The 8,287-nt window shown below is 53.0% G+C and overlaps 2 protein-coding genes across 2 annotated transcripts in view; both read left to right on the top strand.

Moving 5' to 3' along the window:
• The window catches only part of ETH_00027165 (uncharacterized protein), a gene marked incomplete at both ends in the record, with an annotated part of 3,223 nt that extends 1,798 nt beyond the window's left edge, over positions 1-1,425 (top strand). Inside the window, 3 exons of the mRNA XM_013373132.1 lie at positions 51-252; positions 397-606; positions 937-1,425. Coding sequence (XP_013228586.1) covers positions 51-252; positions 397-606; positions 937-1,425 — 901 coding nt within the window. The remainder of the gene's footprint in view (positions 1-50; positions 253-396; positions 607-936) is intronic.
• A 2,583-nt stretch (positions 1,426-4,008) lies between these two features.
• ETH_00027160 (Chromosome III, complete sequence, related) overlaps positions 4,009-8,287 on the top strand; it is a gene marked incomplete at both ends in the record, with an annotated part of 7,540 nt that continues 3,261 nt past the window's right edge. The window contains 8 exons of the mRNA XM_013373131.1: positions 4,009-4,927; positions 5,051-5,087; positions 5,341-5,874; positions 6,103-6,342; positions 6,757-6,917; positions 7,375-7,552; positions 7,840-7,980; positions 8,182-8,287. The exon at positions 8,182-8,287 is cut by the window's right edge and continues 916 nt beyond it. Of these exons, the coding sequence (XP_013228585.1) occupies positions 4,009-4,927; positions 5,051-5,087; positions 5,341-5,874; positions 6,103-6,342; positions 6,757-6,917; positions 7,375-7,552; positions 7,840-7,980; positions 8,182-8,287 (2,316 nt within the window). The remainder of the gene's footprint in view (positions 4,928-5,050; positions 5,088-5,340; positions 5,875-6,102; positions 6,343-6,756; positions 6,918-7,374; positions 7,553-7,839; positions 7,981-8,181) is intronic.

Below are 8,287 nucleotides of genomic sequence, written 5' to 3'. Positions count from 1 at the left end.
CGTTCAACTGAAGGAGATAACGGCGATTTAGTTGTTTCCGTTTGCTGCAGTCCCAGCAGCAGCAGCAGCAGCAGCAGCAGCAGTTGCTGCGCTGGCCCTGTCGAGCTCACTTTGAACGCTCTTGCTGCTGCTGATGCTGCTGCTCCTGCTGCTGCTCCTGCTGCTGCTGCTGCGTTCTGCCGGACTAATGTCTCTGCTGTTGTTGCCAACGAGCCGCAGCTGCAGCAGCGCAGCAGCCCAGTGGAGCTTCGCGTGAGCCAAACCCTAAACCCTAAACCCTAAACCCTAAACCCCAAGCCACCAAGCACAATTGTATGGCTTCGTTCGGTGCTGCTGCTGCGCCTGTTCTTGCTGCTTCTGCCCCACCTGCTGCTGCTGCTGCTGCTGCTGCTGCAGATCCCCGTCTCTCTTAGCCGCCTGAGGCGTGCTGCCCTGAATGGTCCTGCTGCTCTTTCCTTAAAAGGAGTTCTCCAGTACTTTGCTGCTGCTGCCCCGCAGCAGCAGCAGCAGCAGCAGCACGAGCTCGAGGTTGTGCTGCAGGTGCCCTTCTACGCTTTGCTGCGGCCTCTGCCGCTCTCCCCAGAGTCTCTTGGGCAATTCATGGCGGTAAGCAGCAGCAGCAGCAGCAGCAGCAGCAGCAGCAGTAGAGGCAGCATTCGCAGCAATATTAACAGCAGCAGCGACAGCAACAGCCGCAGCAGCAGCAATAACAGCGCGAGCAGCAGCAACAGCAGGAATAGCAGCGGCAGTAGCACTAGCAGCGACAGCAGCAAACAGCGGCAGCAGCGATAGCAGTAGCAGCAGCAGCAGCACCTACTGCAGCAGCTGCTGCTGCCCCATGCGCCGATGCTGAGCTGCATTCAGCCACTTTTGCTTCAATCTCTTTTTGTTTCCTTATGCATGTTTTTGCTGCTGCTGCTGCTGCTGCTGCTGCAGACAGAAGGCAGCAAACTGCAGCAGCGCGCTCAAGCAGTTGTGACTGTGCCTCTGGGCCCCTCCGCAACAGCAGCAGCAGCAGCAGCTGCTGCTGCTGCGCGGCAGCTCTTAACTCTTTTGGGAGCAGCAGCAAACTTGCACTTGGTGGAGACGCAGGAAGTGAACACAGCAGGAGCAGGAGCAGCAGCAGAGTGGACCTTGAAGAGCCTGTTTTGCGGCGTGCTGCGGAGCGAGCTGCTGCAACAGCAGCAGCAGCAGCAGCAGCAGCAGCAGGTGTTCGTGGTGCTGATTAGTTGTGCTGCAGCAAAAGGCCACGAGGGAATTCTGCAGTTTAATATTGCAGCAAGAGCAGAGATAGAAGAAGCTGCTGCTGTGGCTGCAGATTTGAAGCAGCTTCTGGAAGCGTTAGCTGCTGCTGCTCCTGCTGCTGCTGCTGCTGCAGCAGGTACAGCAGCAGGTGCAGCAGCAGCAGCAGCACCAGCGCCCTAAGCGCCTGAAATAGAAACCTTTTGCGCACTTATTATTTATTATTTATTATTAATATTAATAATACTATTATCATTATTAATTATTAATTATTAATTATTAATTATTAATTATTTATTATTATTATTATTTATTATTATTCAATTGACTTCAATTTTTATTCGTTTGTCTATTTGCATTTTAGCAGCTTTTGTCTTGTTTGCTGCTGCTTTTAGTTTGTTGCGCTGCTTCCATGGTCTTCATTTTCTGCAGCTGCTGCAGCTGCTGCTGCAAATCTTGCTGCTGCAACTGCTGCTGTGCTTCTGGCGGCCCGCTGAGAGGCTCTTTCCTTGCCTCATTTGCTGCATTTAAATTAAAATAAATAATTAAATAATTCTCCATTTATAATTAATTTATTATTAACAACAATTAATTAATTAATAATTAATTAGTTAATTAATTAATTATTAATTAATTAAAATAACAGAATGCAGCAGCCGCGAGCAGCCGCAGCGGCAGCCCCCGGGTTGAGGCTGCGGCAGCAGCAGCAGCAGCAGCAGCAGCAGCAAAACAATTTGCTTGTATTTCTTTGCAATTAAGAATAAAAAGAAAAGTATTATTTTAGCTTTAATTTATTTTCATTTTTATTGTCTTATTCTTTTCATTATTTTCTATTCTTGCTGCTACGAAGAAAGCCTTTTCTTCCAGTGCTTTTATTTTTTCCTGCTGCGTCCTCTCGCTGCTGCTGCTGTTGCTGCTGTTTCTGCTGCTGCTGCTGCTGCTGCTGCTGTGATTCGGTTTTAGCTGTGGGGCAGCAGCAATTCCTATCGTTGCAAGTATTATTATTATTCTTTTTAATTTAATTTTTAATGTTATTAGTGGAATTTTATTATTATTATTATTATTATTATTATTATTATTATTTATTATTATTATTACTATTGTTATTATTATTAATTATAATAATTATTAATGGGAGCTGCTGCAGTTGCAACTGCAGCAGCCCCAGCGGGCGACTGAGGTGTACGTACACCTGGTGGGCTGCAGCAGCAAGCAGCAGCAGCACCAGCTCTGCTGCTGCTGCAGCTCGCTGCAGCAGCAGCACCAGCTGCTGCCAGCTGCATGCAGAGAATCTGTGCTTCTATATATATATTTTTTTTGTGTTTACACTTCTATATTTTGTTTAATTTTCTTTCTTTCTCTCGTCTCCTGCTGTTTAAGCCAGCTGCGCATGTTCTATTCGCGTTGCTGCTGCTGCTGCTGCTGCTGCAGCCCCAGACAGCTGCTGCTCTCACTATTGTTGACTTTTTTGCGACTGTTGCTTCCATTATACTATTTTATTTTATTAGTTTTATTTTATTATTTTTATTTTATTATTTCGGTTTTGTCATTCTGTTAATAATTGGGGGAATGTGCTGCAGCTGCTGCTGGCAATTAGAGTTTGGGGCTCTCTGTGGCAGCAAGCAGCACGGCTACGTTGCTGCAGCTGCTGCGCTGCTGCTGCTGAGCAGCTGCTGTTGTTGCTGTTTTGCTGCTGCTGCCGCTGCTGCAGATGTGCACCTGCTGTTACTGCTGCTGCTGCTGTCACTGCTGTGCTGCTGCCGCTGCTGCTGCTGCTGTAGGCAGTGGTCTGTGAGACACCGCGGGGGCTCGGGGCCCCCCGACGGAAGTTAATCTCAAATAGTCTAAAAATAGTATTTTAAATGATTTAAATTAAGTTTTAAAAATAAAAAAGAAACAAAATCCGAAAATAAAAAGGTGAATGGGCCATTCAGCCCGCAGCCGTCTGCTCGGGCTCCCGCAGCGGCGGCTGCGGCTCAGCAGCCGCCAAAAAGGGTTTCTAATTGCTTCAAAACCCTACATTAGTGTTTTAAATACAATTGTATCAGGAAAAAATTAGAATATTTGCGTTTTCCCAGCTGCAGCAGCAGCAGCAACTGCAGCAGCAGCAGCAGCAGCACTGGCCCACTGCCGGTCCAGTCAAAGGAGGTCGGCGGCCGCAGCGGGGCTGCGGCGAAGTTGCTGCTTTTTCCTTTTGAGTTTTGCTTGCATTTTTCTTTTATTAATTTTAAATAAACAACAATAATGCAATTTAACCAGATCTGCAGACAAAAGAAACCGTAAACCCTAAACCCTGACGCTCCGCTGCACCCACCACGAGCCCGCCCGCCCATGCAGCAAACCCTAAACCCTAAACCCTAAACCCTAAACCCTAAACCCCCGCGCCTGGCGGCTCTCAGGGGCTCAGAAGTGCATCTTAGGAAGGGCCTTCGGCGCAGCCCCGGAGGGTCTGGGCTTTTCGGGGCTAGGGTTTAGGGTTTAGGGTTTAGGGTTTAGGGTTTGGGGCTTCAGATTGCGATCAAAGGAGACCGCCCTTAGAGGAGCAGCAGGACTATCCTAGCAGCAGCAGCACAGATTGAACAGCCTGCAGCAGCAGCAGCAGCAGCAATAGCAGCAGCTGCTGCAGCAAACACCCCACTATCAAGCTGCTGGGACAGGAAAAGGGCAGCTCGACCCTACTAGACAGCAGTAGCAGTTACAGCAGCAGCAGCTGCAGCAGCAGCAGCAGCCGCAGCAACGGCTGCTGCTGCAGCAGCAGCAGCAACAATGCCGTACAGCCACCTTCGCTCTCTCGTCTCAAATAATCCTTCTAGGCAAAAGACACTGCAGCACTTTGGGGGCTTTCGAAGCAGCAGCCGCAGGAGCAGCAGCAGCAGCAGCAGCAGCAGCAGCTTGCGGGGCAGCCGCCTGGGCCGCGGAAGTGGCCAGACATGCAGCAGGAGCCGCAGCAGAAATGGCTGCAGCAGCAGCAGCAGCAGAAGCATCCTGATGCGAGCCCCCAGAAAGCGCTGCAGCAGAGCAGCAGCTAAACTTGCTGCTGCTGCTGCTCTCACAACGAGGAGCAGCGGCAGAGGCTGCAGCAGCAGCAGCAGCATTCGGGGGGTGAAGACCATCCGCAGCAGCAGCAACAGCAGCGGCAACAGCAGCAGCAGCAGACATGCAGGCCGCCGCCGCGCTGCTGAGCGATCTACCGAAGCTGCTGCTGATGAAGACTCGAGTGCTGCTGCTCGTGCTGCTGTTGCTGCATCTGCTGCTGCTGCGCCTGCTGCTCACAGGGGCAGCAGGCGCAGCAGCAGGAGCAGCAGCGGCAGCAGCAGCAGCAGCATGCGGCAGCTACGAAGGCCTCCACTTCAAAAAAGACGCCGCGGGGGCCCTCCTGCTGCGGCAGAAACGCGCCATGCTGCTGCTGCTGCTGCTAAGGGAAGGTCTCCCGCTGCTGCTGATTCTGCTGCTGCTGCTGCTGCTGCTGCAGTAAAAGATGCTGCAGGCAGCAGTGGATCCTCATGCAAACGCGAGAAGAAGCGAGCAGCACGGTCTCCAGCAGCCGGTGCAGGTGCTGCACCTGCTGCTGCTGCTGCACCTGTTGCTGCACCTGCTGCTGCACCTGCTGCTGCACCTGCTGCAGCTGCTGCAGTTGTTGCCAAGTCTTCGAGTGTATGCACCCCTTCGCCAAGAACTAACAGAGGTGCGGCTTCCCCCCTATATGTGAAGCTGCCTTTGGTTTTGCTGCTGTTGCTGCTGCTGCTGCTGCTGTTGCTGCTGCTGCTGCTGAAGTGTCAGCTGCTGCTGCTGCTATGCTGCTTCTCAGGGGAGTCCAATGTTCGGACACCGCATCCGTTACAGAAGTGAGTCCTTCTAGCAGCAGCAGTAGCAGCAGCAGCAGCAGCAGCAGCAGCAAAAGGGGCTTTCCGCTGTGTCGCCACCGCTGCTGCTGCTGTCGTGCTGCACCCATTTTACAACTCTTCTTTCCGAGATGCAGCAGCTGTTTATGCTGCTGCTGCTGCTGCTAGGGATTTTGGCACACTTAGCAAAGATGGTGCTGTGCTGCTGCCTGTGCCATTGCTGCTGCTGCTACTGCTGCTGCTGCTGCTGCTGCAGGTACTTCCGGCTGGATTCGCGGCGTCTGTTCCTTACTGGAATGAGAGACGCTCGGCAAGTCGAGGGTTTAGCTGCCTTTTTGCTGCAGCAGTTTGCGGGCGCTGAAGCTGCTGCTGCTGCTGCTGCACCTGCTGCAGACTCTGCCGCAGCAGCTGGGTCTGGCGACCGCAAGCTGCGCACGCCTACGAAGTCTGAAAACAAAAGCCGCGGTGCTTCTGGCCTAAAGAGGAACCAGAAGCAGCAGCAGCAGCAGCAGCAGCAGCAGGAAGACAGCAGCAGCTGGGACGAAGCATCCGACAGTGATGGAGAAGGCTGGGATGAGTGTGGGGCCCCAATGGCTTTTTCACTTTGTGTAGATGAGCTGAAGCAGGAGCCGTTTGTTGCGCTGCTGCAGCAGCTGCTGCAGCTGCACCAGCTGCAGCAGCAGCAGCAGCAGCAACAGCCGCAGCAGCAGCAAAGCTTCCCCGTCCTGAGACACCTTCAGCTGGACCTTGTGGGCATCGAGTGGACACCAGATGTTCTCGAGCTGCTGCAGTAAGCAGCTGCTGCTGCACATCCTGCTGCTACTGCTGGTGCAGCTACGGCTGCTGCTGCTGCTCCCTGTCTTTGGCGTTGCTACTGCTGCTGCTCTCTGCCTTTGCTGCTGTTCCTGCTGCAGTCCCTTGCGGTGTTACAACTACAGGTGGTCATCCCTGTATGTGTAGCAGTCTAGTGCACCTGCTGCTGCTGCTGCTGCTTGTGCTGCTGCTGCTGCTGCTGCAGGTTAGTGCTGCAGCAGCAGGGTCCCAGCCTCTGCAGCGTTTCTCTCCGCTGCCGGCTGCCCAGCAGCTCTTTGGCTTTGCTGCTGCAGGCGCTGCCCCCCACCCTGCGGGCTCTTAACATATCTGAGAACACGTGGGTTCACAGCAGCAGCAGCAGCAGCAGCTGCTGCTGCTGCAGCAGCAGCAGCGGGGGCGCTTGCGCCTTCGGCAGCTACGGTGCTGCAGCAGCTGCGCCCACGCAGTGTGCATCTGTCGTTTTTCTTTAACTTCGCAAATGAACATAAATATAAATGAATCAGATTAATTTAAATCAATTTAATTAATTAATTTAATTTAATTTAATTTGATTATATTTAATTAAATAAATTAAATTCGTTGGAAGTCTTTTGCTGCTGCTGTGAGCCCCAGCTGTTTGCCCACAAGTGAAAGCCCACGCAGCAGCAATTTGTGCATTTGAGTATTTTTTTACATCCATTTATTTATTTATTATTATTTTTATTTAACTTTCATTCTATATTATTATTTAATTATTTTTATATTTATATTTTAATTTATATTTGTGAGAAGCAGCAGACGTTGCTGGAGTCTTGGGTGGTTTGGAAGTGACGGAAGCACCCTGCTGCTGCTGCTGCTGCTGCTGCGTGTGTGCTGCCAGGATAGACCTGGACGCAGTTGCTGCGCTGCTGCTGCTGCTGCGCTGCGGCCGCCTCCGCTGCCTCCGCATGCAAAATGCTTCTCTTTCAGTTGACTGCAGAATTCAAATTGTAAAGGCTTTGGAAGCAGCAGCATGCAGGTCTTCTCTCGTCTGGTTCGAAGGTGCTGCTGCTGCTGCTGCTGCTGCTGGTTTTGCTGCTGATGATGCTGTGGGTGCCGCTGCTGCTGCTGCTGGTTATGCTGTTGATGATGCTGCTGGTGCTGTTGCCGCTGCTGCTTCTGGTGGTTATGCTGCTGATGATGCTGCTGGTGCTGCTGCTGGTTATGCTGCTGATGGTGCTGTTGCTGCTGTGGTGATGATGGAGCAGCTGCTGCTGGTTATGCTTCTGCTGCTGATGGGGCCCTTTATGGTGCTGCTGCTGTTGCTGCTGGCACGGCTGCTGCTGGTGATAGTGCTGCTACCGATTGTGGTCTGGCCGGAGGTTTTGCTGCTGCTGCTGGTGATGCTACTGCTGCTGATGGTGCACGTGCTGCTGCTGCTGCTGCTTGCCCTGTAGCCGCTTCTCCACGCTCGAACTTGCTGCTGCTGCCGCTGCTGCTGCTGCTGCTGCTGCTGCAGGCTTTGACTTGGCAATGCACTCGTCTATTTCTCCCGCGTGCTTCATGGCTGTTAAGCCGCAGCAAATTCCCTGCAGCAGCGCCTCAGCAGGCCTCAGGGGCCCCGCCCATTTGCTGTCTCCCTCGAAAAGCAGAGCAGCAGCAGCAGCAGCAGCAGCAAGACACGAAGCAGTCCAAAGGTAACCCAAGCTGTGGCGCGTGCGCATGCTGCTGCTGCTGCTAAGCACAAACAGCAGCAAAAAGGTCTCCATACAGCGGCTGCCGCTGCTGCTGCTGCTGCTCTTGTTGCTGCTGCTGCTCTTTCATCCTGCTGCTGCTGCTGCTGCTCTTATTCCTGCTGCTGCTGCTTTTGCTGCATATGGCCAAGTCGTATGTTTGCCCTACACAACTTTGCCTCCACCGCACGATCTCTCTCTGCGTCGTCCTTGCTGCTGCTGCTGCTGCTGCTGCTGCTGCTCTGTTGCAGCGGCGCTCCCTCCACCACCCGCAATTACTGCTTCTTGAGGTATTTGCGGCTGAGGGCTCTTGCTGCTTCTCTTGTGGGGCGGAGAGTCAGGGCCTGGTGGAAGCCCACGACGGATGTCATGAAAACGGACTTCGGCGGCAGGTTTGCTGCTGCTGCTGCTGCTGCTGTTGCTGTTGCTGCAGTTGCAGTTGCTGGGCCGCTGTGCATGCGGCTTGTTTCCATCTCTCTGTCTAGCAATCTTTTGTTTTCGTTGCGGCTGCTGCTGCTCCTAAAACTGCACTTGCTGCCACCTCCTGCTGCTGCTGCAGCCCTCTGCTGCTGCTGCTGCTGCTGCTGCTGCAGGTACTGGCCGTGCCTCGTGCTGCATCAAGACCCCTCTTCTCTCGTGCTGCGTGTCCTCTACGACAACGGCGAAGAGGACTTTCTGCATTTGGCCTCTCTGCAGCCA

Source organism: Eimeria tenella, genomic scaffold, assembly GCF_000499545.2.
Source record: "Eimeria tenella Houghton genomic scaffold, Eth_scaff12, whole genome shotgun sequence".
Classification (NCBI taxonomy): domain Eukaryota; phylum Apicomplexa; class Conoidasida; order Eucoccidiorida; family Eimeriidae; genus Eimeria; species Eimeria tenella.
The sequence above is the reverse complement of the archived record's forward strand: the minus strand, read 5'-3'. Positions and strand labels throughout refer to the sequence as shown.